The sequence below is a fragment of the Pelophylax lessonae genome (genome assembly GCF_965119305.1).
Source record: "Pelophylax lessonae genome assembly, chromosome: 4".
Lineage (NCBI taxonomy): Eukaryota > Metazoa > Chordata > Amphibia > Anura > Ranidae > Pelophylax > Pelophylax lessonae.
In genome coordinates, this window is record NC_138771.1 from 103,027,880 (window position 1) to 103,042,618 (window position 14,739).

Here is a 14,739-nt window from a genome sequence, read left to right on the forward strand (position 1 = left end):
GGAGAGGGAGAAAGTCAGGCAGCTTGTGTAAACAAGCTGCCTGTCATTCTCCTCGGTGTAAAAACACTGATCACACGGATCTACTATGTAGATCCGTTGATCAGTGTCCTTATACCTCAAGTCACAGCCAATCACAGTAAGAATCACGCCCCTAGGGACACACACAGCCCCTCCCTCTCAAATAAAGTTAACCCCTTCACTACCAGTGTATTTTTACAGTAAGTGCATATTTATAGCACTGATTACTGTAGAAATGTCACTGGTAACCCCAAAAGTGTCAAAAATGTCAGTCAAGGGTCCGATCTGTCCGCCCCAATGTCGCAGTACCGAAAAAAAAAAAAAAAAAAAAAAAAAAAAAAAAAAACGCAGATCGCCGCCATTACGCGTTAATAAAAAAAAACAAAAAAATGACAGAAATCTTTCCCTTTGTTAGTGAACGCGATAACTTTTGCGCAAACCAATAAAAATGCGCTTTTTGCGAATTTTTTTTACCAAACATAGGTAGCATAAAACAAATTGGCCGAAAATGTTAAAAAATTGATTTTTACATTTTTTTGGGGGGAATTTCATATAAAAAAATGTGAAAAATAGTGTTATTTTTGCAAAATTGACGCTCTTTTTTTAGTTTATAGCGCATGATCAAAAAATCGCACAGGTGATCAAATACCACCAAAAGAAAGCTCTCTTTGTGGGAAAAAAAAAGGACGTCAAATTCGTTTAGGTACAGCGTCGCACAACCGCGCAATTGTCCGTTAAAGTCACGCAGTGCCGAATCGCAAAATACCCCCTGGTCGTTTAGCAGCCAAATCCTCCGGGGCTTAAGTGGTTAACTAAGTTCAAAAAACACCAATAAAATCTTGGTAAACAGTGGTTAAAGCGTTCCACCCATTTGTGTTTATTACCCACTTGCCGACCAGCCACTAATTATATATATATATATATATATATATATATATATATATATATATATACATATACACACACACACATACATACACACACTGCAGCACATCTGCTTCATTCCCGCAAGAGGACGTACCTGTACGTAGCTTTGCGGGACCGCGAGTGGGGGCGCGCGCTTCCATTTGCCACAGGGTACGCTGATCTGCGGGTCTGGCTGCCTTGATTGCCACTAGGCTCTCCCCATGGAGACAGAATGGCTGTCTGCCGTTGTAAACATGGCAGACCGCTGTTCTATCAGCAATGAACACAGGGCTCCTGTGTTCCTCCTATTTAGGAACACAGGGTTAATGTGTTCCTCCTATTTAAGAACATAGGTCCCGGGGTTCATTCGATAAGCCCATCCCCAACACAGCTGGAAAGCACCTCCTAGGGACACATTTAAACCTTTGAGTGCCCCTGGTGTTAACCCCTTCCCTGCAAGTGTCATTATTACAGTAACAATACATTTTTTTTTTTTTTTTTTACAGAACGGTTATTTACATCTTCAGAATAACTCTTTACAGGAATAAAATTGTAAATCGTAGGTGGATTACTTTGTACACAGCTTCTAGTAATTACATTTGGTTACAAAATGATAAATACTCAACTCTGGTGCCTAACTTCAATAGTCCACAATTGTATAGCATGTTTGCAGCAAATGCCCATGAACTGCTCAGCAAGTACTATGGGGTAGGACATTACAAAAAAAAAAAAAAAAACACACCTTGGAACACTGTATGCACTTTTAATGGCAATCACGGCTGCTATATCGGCACTCGGAGAAGGTATTGTGCATCTAGGGAGGATTTAAGTCCCAAAACTTAATGTCATTAGAACACTACCTATTGACAACCTGAACATTCATTGATTGCCTTGGTACAAACCGTTCAATTGAGCCAACATGACATTGTGTAGCAATTAATGGAAAGTTGCTTTTATATTCAGTTGTTACCTTTTCAACAATATCCCCTTATCCATAGTTTTCCACACCTTTTCAATAACTCCCTTTATAAAAAGGTAATCAAATGCAAAATCGTTTTTAGTGCATCAATCCAAAAAGCAATGGTAATGTACAAAGGGTAGTTATCAAAAAGAATAGTTACCAATATAACTACCCTTTCTAATGCTAGCCAGATTTTTAAAAAAAACAATGAGTTTTAGAGCCGGTTCACACTGGGGCGACTTGTCAGGCGACCTGGTCGCCAGCCATAGATTAGCACAGGACCCCTTCTAATAGGAGCGACACAAGATGCTCCGACTTAGATTAGGTACATGTGTCCGAGTTCAGTAACCACCGGTCCCAGATTTTTTAAAATTGGTTAGGGCAGCCCCTATGCTTGTATAACATTCTATGATAGGGAATAACACCATTGACTCTCTCAACCACATATTGAATTCGGGAGGCTGATCCTGCATCCATTTTCTGTCAATAAACAACGTCTCCTGCAGAAGTAGCTTAAGGAATTTGTCCAGGTCCTCATCTGGAAATACGCAGAGAAGAGACTGTTTAGGGACAAGTTGAAGGGGAGATCCCATCTTGTCATGTAGGAAAGTAACCATTTCCAGAATCCCTGGATCTGCAGACATTGCCATAATAGGTGAAAAAAAAAAAAAAAAAATTTCCAGCGTCTTATTTACACATTGTGCATACAGAATCATAACCAGTTCTATACGCTGCCAACCCGGTGGGTGTAAGATAGGAGCGATGAATAATAAACAGCTGGGTGAGACGATCAGACAACTTTGGGGACACCGTCTTCCATGTGCCTCACTCCACTCCTCATCCTCCAGGCCACCAACATCAGGGTCCCAGCGAGTCTTAAAAGTGAAGGGAATCGAGGTGGAAGAGGGCAAATGTAGCGGTGTATAATATGGAAATTAAATGTTTGAGATCAGTACTCCTAATCTGTTCAAGTGCAGGAATAGGTTCCAGCTGAGGGGCAGCAGAGGCAAACTGGTCTGGGAGGCATGTCTAACCTGTAAGCACCTGAACAACATGTGGCTGGGTAGTAAGTCCTCGTGTAATTTGTCAATTTGTCAAAGGACTTTAAATTGCCCCTGTCATCAGATGGGTGAGGACGTAACCCCCCCCCCCCCCCAAGCCACCGGGTCAGGCATGGAACAAAACTCTGGAAGGGTGGCAATATGTCATATAGGGGTGAACGCGTGGATCAGGGGGGGGGGGGGGGGGGGGGGTGACCAAATATGTCCATCGCAACCTCCCAGACTCGACTGTAGGGATACAGCAGGATTTGGTGTCTCCCCCGAACTCCAATCCCCAAACACCCCGTAGAATAACAGAGGGTCCGCAGTCGAATAGGACCATTTGAGACATAGCAGGGTCAGAAACCGAGTCCTATCGGTCTTGTCAATGTTAAACAGCTGAGAAGCTAAATAGTACAGACTGAAGTCCGGGAGGTGCATCAAGATTCCGAGAGTTGAGGAAACTCAATGCAATCAAGGAAGGTTTGCATCTCGGAGAGGTCTGCAGGGGCTCTGGTGGTGTAAATCTAGAAAAAAGAAGGCCCTGAATTGCTCCGTCACTGCACCAGGGTCTGTCAGGAGCCCGCCCTCAGGGTTTCGCAGCATGTGTCCTCGCAGTGTACCAAGTAGGCTAACAGTTTCCCCGCCCGCTCCCCATGTTCAAATAGCCTCTGCTTTTGAAAGAAAAGCTTGGTCTTAGCCCAGTCATAGTCCAACTGGGTCACCACTCTCGACAACATTTTATACTGGGAGGCATTAGCAGGAGTGGGATCAGCCAAGTAATCTCATTCCGCCGAGGACATAATGGTGATAGCTCGAGAGTAGGACTCCTCGAAGCTGGCTTTCATGGATTTGATCTGGGAAGCCAACGTAGACCTGGCATAGAATTTGAATACTTCCCACACCGCCACCGGGGAAGCTGTGTTATTAACGGCATAGAATCTGTGCCATTTATCCTCCAGAACCACCTCCTCAGGAATGAGAGAAAGCCACTGTCACCAGCTGGGGCAATAAAGTCTGGGATATGAGTATAAGATCAATTCTGGACATGGAGTTATGGGTGGCTGGGAAAAAGGAGAAGGCCTGCTGTGTAGGGAATTTGATTCTCCAGGTGTCCACTAAATTAAAGCCCACCAGCAGAAAAGCAAATCTAGAGCTTGAAGCAGAGGGCTGGACCGGGGGGTTCGTCTGTAGTCTGTCCAAATCAGGGTTCAAAGTGCTATTGAAGTCCCCAAGCCAAACAGCCGGCACTGCCGGGTTCTGCACCATATACGTGAAACCCTCTGAGATGATAGAGATGGAAGAGGGGAGGGGGGGGGGGGCGTAGAAAACCATTATCAACAGTGGGTCTCCAAATATCAAAGCATGTAAAAAAAACAAACCTGCCCAGAGAGTCGACCCGAGATCCCAGGGGCTGGAAGTGCACCGGCTTCGCAAGAAGGATCGCAAGGCCTCTAGAGTGGGAGGTGAATGATGAATGGAACGTCCATCCAATCCAGGGGCATTTCAGCGACAGCTGTAATCTACCCTCTAAATGAGTCTCCACCAGAATCAGTATATACTTTTTTTTTTAAAGAAATGCGAAGGCTGCAGATAGTTAATTTTAATCTTGTCACATAGACACCGGACATTCCAGGTCATCAATTTAATGGTGGCCATGAAAGGGCTGAAAGATGTAGATGTAGAAGGCCCCTGACGCCCAGGATCTTGGTTACCCTCAAAAACAGATAAGCAGTGACAGTCTACTCCCAAACAAAATAAGAGGCGATAGAATATAATGCAGTCTCAAATCTAATAAAGGTTATGGTCGGTTTCCCGCACAGCTTCACATTGTGAACTTTTAAACAAACTGGTCCCTCCCCGCCCCAACCCCAACTCGTGCGGGTATAGTATCCCGAAATCCCCTGCACATTAAAGCGGAGTTCCAGCCTTTTCAAAGTCTACAGCTACAAAAAGTGTAGCTGCCAACACACACTCACCTGTCCCACGGTCCAGCAATGTGGCCACCCGAAGTCTCGATACTCTCCCTCTGGTCTCGGTGGCATCACTGGTGTATTCACCCGGCTGTGACAACTTGCGGCTTCACAGCCGGGTACGCACTGCGCATGCGCGAGTTGTGCTGTGCGTCTTGATGATTGGCACGTCCCAGAAGATTGCAGCTAGGGAGGGGGAGAGGAGAACTTCCACCCAGGGTGCCACAGCGCTCCGAGAAGAAGTGGGAGCGGGTACCTGTCAAAACTAGGTACCCATTCCCCCCCCCCCCCCCAAAAACTGACATGCCAAATGTGGCATGTCAGGGGGTTAGGACTACTCCGCTTTAAGCCCCGTTGCACGAGAAATCAAAATTTGGCGAGTATGGCTATACCAGAAGATCACTATTACCGCAAATAATAAAATGTCAACAGTACAAACATTAGGCCAGATAAGAATAACAGGGCCCGCGCACCTGACCTAAACAGGTGCCTGGAACGAAAAAACGCTAGGCAGCGATGTTCACTTGTGGACACATCCCTGGGGTGGGGTGGACTGCAGACTAGCCAGAGCGCTACATCAGAAGGGCAAACATAGCCGTGACCCCACGTCACTTGGTGAGAAACGAAACAGGTATCCAGCAGAAAAAGAAAATCCCAGGTAGTAAGGTTTTTAAAGTGCTAACCAGGCTGAGGAGCAAAGTCAGGATACTGGGTATGGTGAAGACACGGGCAGAAATTCCGTCAGGTCGCAGAGGAGCGCAGAGATTTCATGCGGTGACATCAGCCAGGGGACAAATGCGAAGAAAACGGCAACAGCCAGAGGTGAGTAGTGGTGAACAGCCGTGTGTGTCATTTGCAGGTGTCCAGTTGCTCCAGCCAAGAGATGATTGACTAAGGATCTTCGAAGAAGTTTACTCTTCTCCCTCCACCCGGAGGCAGGCAGGGAATAACATGCCATATTTAATATGCTTGACACGGAGCCTGCGCTTAGCCTCTGTAAAGCTCTTGCACCTCTTCTGAACATCCGCGGAGAAATCCGGGAAAACCGCAATCCTGCCATTGCCACATGGAATATTCCCCTTCTCTCTCTCGTCAGCTCCAGAACCAACTCAGTCTTTAACCACTTAACCAGCCACGTAGACCTACGTGTTTCTAGCTTTCGGCATCACCGCCCGGTACCGTTTTTCAGAGCCAGCGGTTGGCTTTCCGGCGGTAATGACCGATGCGGCTCGGTAGCAGCTCGATCGTTACCCCAGCAAGTGGGAGGGGACGCCCCCTCCCGCGGGTCTGCGACGTCAATCGGGCCTCCGATTTTGTAACCTGGAGGCGGAGTCCATGGACATCACATTCGGGTTACTCGGCTGCTAAATGCGCCGGATTTAAAAAAAAAAGTAAAATGTATTCAAAAATTCAGTTTTTGGCGTTTTGAATACATGGATGTATAGTGGAGGGGGTCTAGGGTCTTTTAGACCCCCGATCCCTCCATAAAGCGTACCTGCCACTGCCTATTGCTGTCACAAGGGATGTTTACATTGCTTGTGAAAGCAATAAAAGTGATCAGGTGTTTTTTTTTTTTTTTTTTTAATCTGTGCTAAAAAAAAAAAAAAAAAAAAAAATTTAATAAAATTTTTAGCCATCCATCAACATCAGCTCGCGCACAAAAGAAAAACACGGAAATCGCACCGCAAATGAAATCGCTGTTCAAACCACATGTGGGGTGTCGCTGCGATCGCCAGAGCAATAATTTAAAATAAATAAATAGAGCTACACTAACTAAACTGGTAACCATTACATTTTTTTAAAGCCTATGGAGATTTTTATTGACCGTAGTCTGTTGGCATTCAGCGAGTGTGCGCAATTTTGGACCGCAACATGCTGGGTATCTATTTACTCGGCATGACAATCTTTTTTTTTTTTTTTATATTGTGAAAAAGGGCTAGCATTATCGGTTTGTTTTTTTTCAATGCAGTGAAATGTCAATTTTTTGTAATTTATCCCAAAAAAAAAATGGCGTTTTAAAAAGCCACTGCGCAAATACCGCGGGACAAAAAAATATTGCAATGACCGCCATTTTTTTCTCCAGAGTCTTTTCTAAAAAAATATATATAATGTTTGGGGGTTTCAAGTAGTTTTCTAGCAATACTGATTTTAACTTGTGAACAAAATGTGTCAAAAATGGGCCAGTAATTTGGCTATAAAGGAGGTGGGTGGGGGATGGGGGGGGGGGGGAAGCACCCCGTGGCGGCAGTGGTTGGCCCAACAAGCGGTGTGCCGGCTCCACAACAAATGTGGGCGAAAAGGATTTACTCCCGTAGGTCTTGATCAGCAACTGCTTCAGGTAGGTAGAAGGATCAGAGCCCTCAAACCCCTCGGGCAGCCCGATGAACCGCAGGTTACAGCGGTGTAGCCCATTCTCCATATCGTCCTGCTTTTGCAGGAGCTGGTTCACGTTGAGTTGCAGGGTGTCCTTGGTGTTCTGCAGTGGGTTAACAGAGTCCTCCAGTCCGCTAATCCTGTTTTTGGCCTCAGTGAACCCCTCACAGAGCTTCTGCATGTCTTGTCTAACTAAAAATCTGTCTATCTTACCTCCTCGATTTTCGTGGTCAGAGGCCTGGCAAGTTTAGATAGCCTCTAGGACCTTAGCCATATCCACAACCGCCGCCCCCGCCTCAAGGCCCTGTTCAGCGCTATCTTTGGAGGTCTCCTTGTCTTGTCGGCGGAATTTATCCAGTTTAGCTGCAGTTTCCGTGGCTTATTTCGGCGGTGACATGATTCAGCAGCTTCCGGGAGTCGCAGTGTTTCAGCTGGGTGAGTGTTACAGCCGTGGGGTATCAGGGTAACGGTAAAAGGATATCGTTCCGACAGAGCACTGATCACCCATGCCCTACTGCTTGCCGCTCCAGGCCATGCCCCAACAGTACTTATTTTAAACACTGATTACTGTCATAATGTCACTGGTCCCCCCGAATGTATCAAAAATGTCTGTTAGGGGTCCGATCTGTCCGCCGCAATATCGCTAACATTAAAAAAAAATTAAAATGACAAATCTCTTCTAGTTTGTAGGTGCAAACCAATCAATATACACTTGTTGGGGGTTTTTTTTTTTTTTTTTATAAAAAAAAAAATTTTGCAGAGGTTATCAAATGCCACCAAAGAAAGCTCCATTTTGTGGGAGACAGCAATGCAGTGCCGAATCGCAAAAAATTGCCTGGTCATTAAAGGGGGAAAAAAAAAAAACTTTCCAGTCCAAGTGATTAAAAGTCAGCAGCTGCTGTGTCCACCCATAATCGGAGAAATGGATTTTTCATTAAGTCAAAAATCCCATTTTCTTTCCTTCGCTGACAGACAGCTCCTAGTATTCATAACCCATTAGGACATCCCAAAGCAGTGTTAAACATGAGGTGCGGGAACCACCAAAAAATTCAAGGCTAAACATTAGCCAACCAGGCAACAGGGGCTCAAACAACTGGAGCCCACCAGAAAAAAACAATACACTATCAAAAGAGGATCAGGTCCTCTAAACAAAAGCCAATAAAACCTTACGGCTAAAGGAAGCATCCGCAGATGCCAACACATCCACTTTATAAAACTTAGTAAAAGAGTGCACAGACAACCAGGTGGGCGCATGCAAACCTGCATCACTGATGCCTGAGGACAGAAGGCCCAGAAGGCACTAAGCGCCCTAGTAGAATGCGCCTTAAAAAAAGGGAAATGAGGAACCCAACCCCCGATTGAAAAGGACTGAGCCACCTTCTGATATATCTGAAATGGTCGCAGAGGAAGCAGACAACTATTTGAGGTCCATCAATGAGCACAAATAGTGAGTCTGACTTCCTGAAAGACTCTGTAGCTGCCAGGTACACACTAACTGCCCAGACCACATCCAAGGCATGCAAGGTAATTTCATTTGGATGTTTAGGCCTGGGACACAGGGAAGGCAAAACAAGGTCTTCATTCAAATGAAAGTCAAACAAACCTGGGAAAGAATGACGGACAGGGGTGAAGACCCACCTTATCACTGTGAATCACCAGGTAAGGTGGACAAGATAACGCCGCCAGTTCCGACACCCTGCGCGTAGAAGTAATAGTCTCTAAAAAAGCCACCTTCAGGGGACATCGTAAGCAGGGGAATCACCAGAATATTTTCAATAGGAGGCTTCTGCAGAGCTGAAAGCTGACCACAATTAAAAGATCCCAAGACCGTAATGGAGAACGCACTGGAGGAACCAAAATGTCGGACACCCTGAAGAAAGGTACGCACCAAGGGAGCGTGTGGCGAAAGGTAATTGGAAGAAGAACACCAAAGCTGACACCTGGCCTTTGATGGTACTCAAGGCCAAATTCTGTTCAACTCACCCCATTGAAGGAAGGTTCAGATCAGAGTCACCGAGAAGAAAGAGTGAGGACAAACCCCTGGAGACTCACACCACGCAATGCAAGTCGTCCACGTACAATAGTAGATCTTCCTATTGTAAGTATATTTCCCTAGCTTTCCACAGGGTAGGAATCACCGACTTAGATAAACCCTTATCCTTCAGCACCTAGCGTTCAACAGCCAAGCCATCAATGCCAGCGACTGTATAACAGGATGGAAGATTAGCCCTTGGGACAGAAGATCATCCCCGAGAGGAACGAATGTCAGCGACCAGCAGCACCATTTCAGTGTACCAAGCCCAACGAGGCCAGCCCAGAGCCACTAAGATGACCAGAATCCCTTCTGCCTTGATCCTGCATTGAAGTCTGGGCAGAAGTTTGAGAGGAAGGAAGGCCTAACTCATCCGATAATGACCCCACAGGTCAACCAGCGTGTCTGTGGCATGCGCCAGAGGATCTCTTGAGCCGAGATGGCAACAGATCCACCTCGGAAGTGTCCCACCTGAGAGACAGCTGATGAAACCCCTCCGGATGAAGGGACCACTTCCTGTGGTTAATACCTGCCGACTGAGAGAATCCACCTGCCAATTCTCCACCCCAGGAAGGTGTACGGCAGAGAGGGCTGGAATGAACCGTTCTGCCCACCTTAGAATGCTTGCTACCTCCAGACCTGCCAGGACGCTTCCTGTACCCCCCCCCCCCCCCCCCGGTCATTGACATAAGCCACGGCCATAGCATTGTACAATTAAATACGCACTGGACAACCCTGAAGACGATATTTCCAATGGTCAAAAGGTACAGTCTGATCACTCAGAGTTTCAAGACATTGATCAGTAGTCTGGACTCTTCCAGCGTCCAGATCCTTTGAGCAGAATGCTTGCCGAGGATGCCTCCACAGCCAGACAGGCTGGCATCTGTGGTGACCACTGTCCAATACAAGGGGAGAAAGGATATCCCCAGCCAAAGCACCGGAGAACGAAGCCACCAAATCAAGGACTCCCTTGTTCCCCGACTCGGCTGGATCTGATTTTCCAGAGACTGGAAAGTCTAGTCCCATTTGGTCAGAATCTCCCTTTGCAGGGACCTCGTATGGAACTGTGCAAACTGAACCATTTGGAAGGTAGACACCATCAGGCCCAGCACCCACACGCAAGTCCGAAGGGGTGACCATCTGTTTAACAGCAAGAGGCAAATTGCAGCCTCCAGTTTTTGGAGTTTGTCCAGAGGAAGGAGCACTCTGGCTAAGACAGAGTCCAGAGTCATGGATTATATACAAGGGCGGAAGGGGGAGTTGTTGTCATTAAGGCAGTGCAATATGCATTACATTCAGAGGATCACAGGAGAGACCTGCAGGGTCTTTCAGACCCTGAATATGTATTTAAAAGAGAACCAAAAGAACACATAGGGCACTCAGTCTCCTATGTGATGGGGGGGGGGGGGGTAACAAAAAAAAAAAAAAATTGCAAAAATGAAAGTTACACTCAAGCACATATAATCACCAACCCCCCCCCCCCCCCCCCATTAGCCTGGAAACATTGATTGCGATACACATTACATATCACTGCGCACGCTGGAACGAGAGCAATAATTCTACCATCAGACCTCCTTTGTAGCGATAAACTGATGACTTATAGGGGGCGAAAGAGTCACTCATGGAAATTGTAGGGTAATGGTGTTCCAGGTTTGACATATTCGGTATCCATTTACTCAGTAGAACCATGGGTGTTGTATTTTACTAAAAAAAAGTGGGGTCATTTATTGTGTATTCTTGCCCCCTTAAATTAACTTTTAATGTTATTTTTTTTATAAAATTTGCAATAATCTTGTGTGACAAAAATTGGAACTTTCACTATTTTATTCTATAGGGTGTGTCCACTAGATATGTTTGGGGGTTTTATGTAATCTCCAAGTCTAAAATGATTTTTAATACGTAAAAAAAAAAAAAAAAAAAGTAATTATATATATATATATATATATATATATATATATATATATATATATATATATATATATATATATATATATATATATATATATAGTTCTGGGAGCGGGTTTAAGGAGAGGTTCAGTACATGTTTCACCCGTACTATTCGTCAGATAAAAAAACACCTGGCTCCCAACTTAAGCAAATTTGTCAAGCCCCGGCCTAATCAATGTTCCCTCTATATACTGCTGAGGCCCCTTTGGCAACTCATATACCAAAAGGGGCACAGGCTGGGCACGAGGAGTTTAGAAAATGAAAAAGTTCACCCACGATGTTCAGGAAAGGAGCTTCTGGTCCAGAGGAAACATGTAAACATGCAAACGGCAGGAGCATTTCAGCATTGATTTTAACGGCCAAAATAATTCAGCCATTGGAATAGCAACACACCTTTAGGTTCAATTCACACCTATGCATGATGCTTTTGAGCCTGGCTATTGTCTTTTGCAATACTTTCCCAGGTTTATTACTGTGATTTTGCCCCAATTTCTGTTTATGTTTTTTTTTTTTTTTTTGGGGGGGGGGGGGGGTTGGTAGGGGAGATATAAAAATTCAAAAGCACAAGTCGCAGCAAAAACGTCATACTTTGTTTTTTGGATGCAGGTCAAATGAAGGGAAAAAAAGCCCCCGACCCTTTCCAAAAAACGCAGAGGCACAAAAACGCATTGATGTGAACGTGGTGTTCCAGAGGAACCCCTGTTAAAAGAAATGCATTTCTGCAAAAAAAGCATGAAAAAAAAAAGTAGTGTGAACCCAGGCTTAGAAGCATTTTTCCTGTGTGTATGAGGCTATGATCTGTACACACACTGGTCAGACAGATCTCGGTCACAGAACAGTGGGGATGTATGTCCTGCTGAGACCTCCCCTCTCTCTCGGTACAGCGCCCCCCTCCCCGATCCTCCACCAACCACCGGGACACAAAGCCTGGCTGTGCACAATTCTAGCGCGAATGAGAAAAGCGGGGCGGTAACGAGGCCTCCCCGCCGCATTCCCCTCCCATCGGGGCCCATACCTGCTTGAGCCGGGCCACCAGCACGTTCTTTACCCCGGTCACGTCCAGGTTCCTCCGCTTCAGCTCGGACTTCAGGTCGATAACGCGCATCTCGGTCACTTTCTTCTTCTCGGTGGGCCCGCTGGATGAAGCCATTTTAGTCGGCTTGATCCGGGCAGTAAGATGTCGCCGTGGCACGTGACACAGAGCTCTAGGAGGACAAGCCCCGGAAGTGGCGGTCACGGTCATGTCGCAGCTTCCGGATACAAGCTCAGCCATTCAACAGTGGCCCCGCCCCCCACTTACAGGCAATCGACCCGCTCTTGGATGGATTTACCGCGCCTTTACAATGGATAGCGCGACACCTACAACAATGTGCCCCCGCTCGGTGCCGTAAAGCGAGCGAGATTTGCCTACCTAGAGCGGTGCTGGGGATTAGCGCACTGTCAGCGCCAATCAGTAATAATTGTTGCTGCGAGACGTACACGCTGGATTCCAATCATCAACAACTAAACATATGGATGCTCGGTTTTACTTGCAGCCCCTAAACATAAAAACATGTAAAGTCGTTTTTAAAGATATTTTCGTTATTTCTGTAAAGCATCACACGAGGGGTGCACTGTATTTTCATTAGAAAATGTATTCTAAGCGAAAAAACACAAAAACCACACAGGGCCACCAAGTCTGCTGCAGAGTCCCCCCACCTTCCACCATAGCAACAGCAAGACCCAGCCAGATCATTCCAGTATTTCAATGCATATTTTGTATTAAATTAAAATATGATGTGCTGCCCCTTTAATCCACACCTCCCAACGTTATGAGATGGGAACCAGGGACACCCAATAGCAAACGTATGTAGGCATAGGACACACCCTCTACCTTAAAGTAGAATACAAAAAAAAGAAAGGGATTCGTTAAACCCACAAGCTTTTTTTTTTAACCACTACTATGCTTATTTCTTAAACTGGCTTTTGAAATTTACAGATGGAGCAACTTAGAAATTGGATGAAAGGTTTAGCACTGGGAAACATGTTTTGAAAGATAAAAAGTGCATGTCATCAGACCAAAATGAGGGACTTTGTTCAGGGACAGTTCCTCGAAATAAGGGACAGTTGGGGGCTATGATTTAACCACTTCACCTCCAGAAAATTTACCCCCTTCATGACCAGGCCATTTTTTTGCGATACGACACTGCGTTATTTAAAACAATTGCAAAGTCGTGGGATGCTGTCTGCAAACAAAATGTGTCCTCCCCCACAAAGAGATTTTTTGGGTGGTATTTGATACAGTTTTTTTGCCAAATAATAAAAAAAAAAAAAACACACTTTTTACAATGAAAAACACCTTTTCTCTCTGCTATAAAAAAAAAAATATATATTTTTGATTTATTCGACTAGTAATAGAGGCAATCAGTGAAATCTAGTGGCACTGCGATATTACTAATATGCACTGTCATTGTAATGACGACACTGGCAGGGAAGGGGTTAAGATTAGGGGTGATCAAAGGAATAACTGTGTGCCTAACCAGTGCTTGTACTAAGGGAAGGCACACAAGGGAGAATGACAGGCGGCTGTGTTTACATGTCCATGTCCCTATTTTGCAGGAACACAGGATCAATGCCTTCCCTACTGACAGAATGGCAATCCGCCGTGTTTACATAGGCAGAACAGCGTTCTGCCCATCTGTCTAATGATCAGCGGGAGCTAGACATCAAGTACACAGTATCCGCACCTCAGCTGCCACTATGTATAATGACAGCGGGGGCAGGTCACCAGAGGCGCGCATGCACACCCCAGATCAAGAAGCGCAGGACTATTTGCTGTATTTGGGTTATATGGATCGGCAAGCAGTTAAAAGCAGGGTTCCAGTCTAAGGCCCCTTTCACACACGGAGTCCATCAGGCAGACTCAGTTTTTCAGGCGGATGACAGCTGTGTCTCCGTGCTTTGTGCTGAGACACAGCTGTCAGGTCCCCATGCATCTCTATGGGGGAATCGGATGAACAAACCATCTGTACGTTCTCATCCCATCCACCAGACAGATGGAAAATAGGGTTTCCATCCATCTGTTTTGGACAGATCGGATGTTAGCAGATATGTCTCCGCTGAAATCCGATGCCCCATAGAGATGCATGGGGCGTCCATTCAGATCCGCCAAAAAAACTGACAGGCGGATCTGAACGGACTCCGTGTGTGAAAGGGGCCTTGGGGGGGGGGAGGGAATACTTATAAGTTCAGCAGCTACAAATACTGTAGCTACTCACTTTTAATAAAAGGACACTTACCTGTCAAGGGATCCACAATGTCATCACCCCAAGCCGATTGGTCCATCAGCTTCAGGCATTCCAAGTAAAGGAAACTGGCCAGTGAATCCTTCACCCAGATTCCTACTGCGCATGCACGAGTCAGGCTTTGCTTTCCGAATGGTCCGGCCTTCTTCTGGGACACACCACACACAGGTCCCCCTGAAAAGGGGGGGGGACAGACATGTGGCAA

The 14,739-nt window shown here is 45.8% G+C and overlaps 1 protein-coding gene across 1 annotated transcript in view; it reads right to left on the reverse strand.

The window, feature by feature from the left end:
* Positions 1-12,457, reverse strand: part of SLTM (SAFB like transcription modulator) — a 111,106-nt gene extending 98,649 nt beyond the window's left edge. The window contains exon 1 of the mRNA XM_082257053.1: positions 12,266-12,457. Coding sequence (XP_082113179.1) covers positions 12,266-12,400 — 135 coding nt within the window. The 5' untranslated portion in view covers positions 12,401-12,457. The remainder of the gene's footprint in view (positions 1-12,265) is intronic.
* Positions 12,458-14,739: the final 2,282 nt, after the last annotated feature.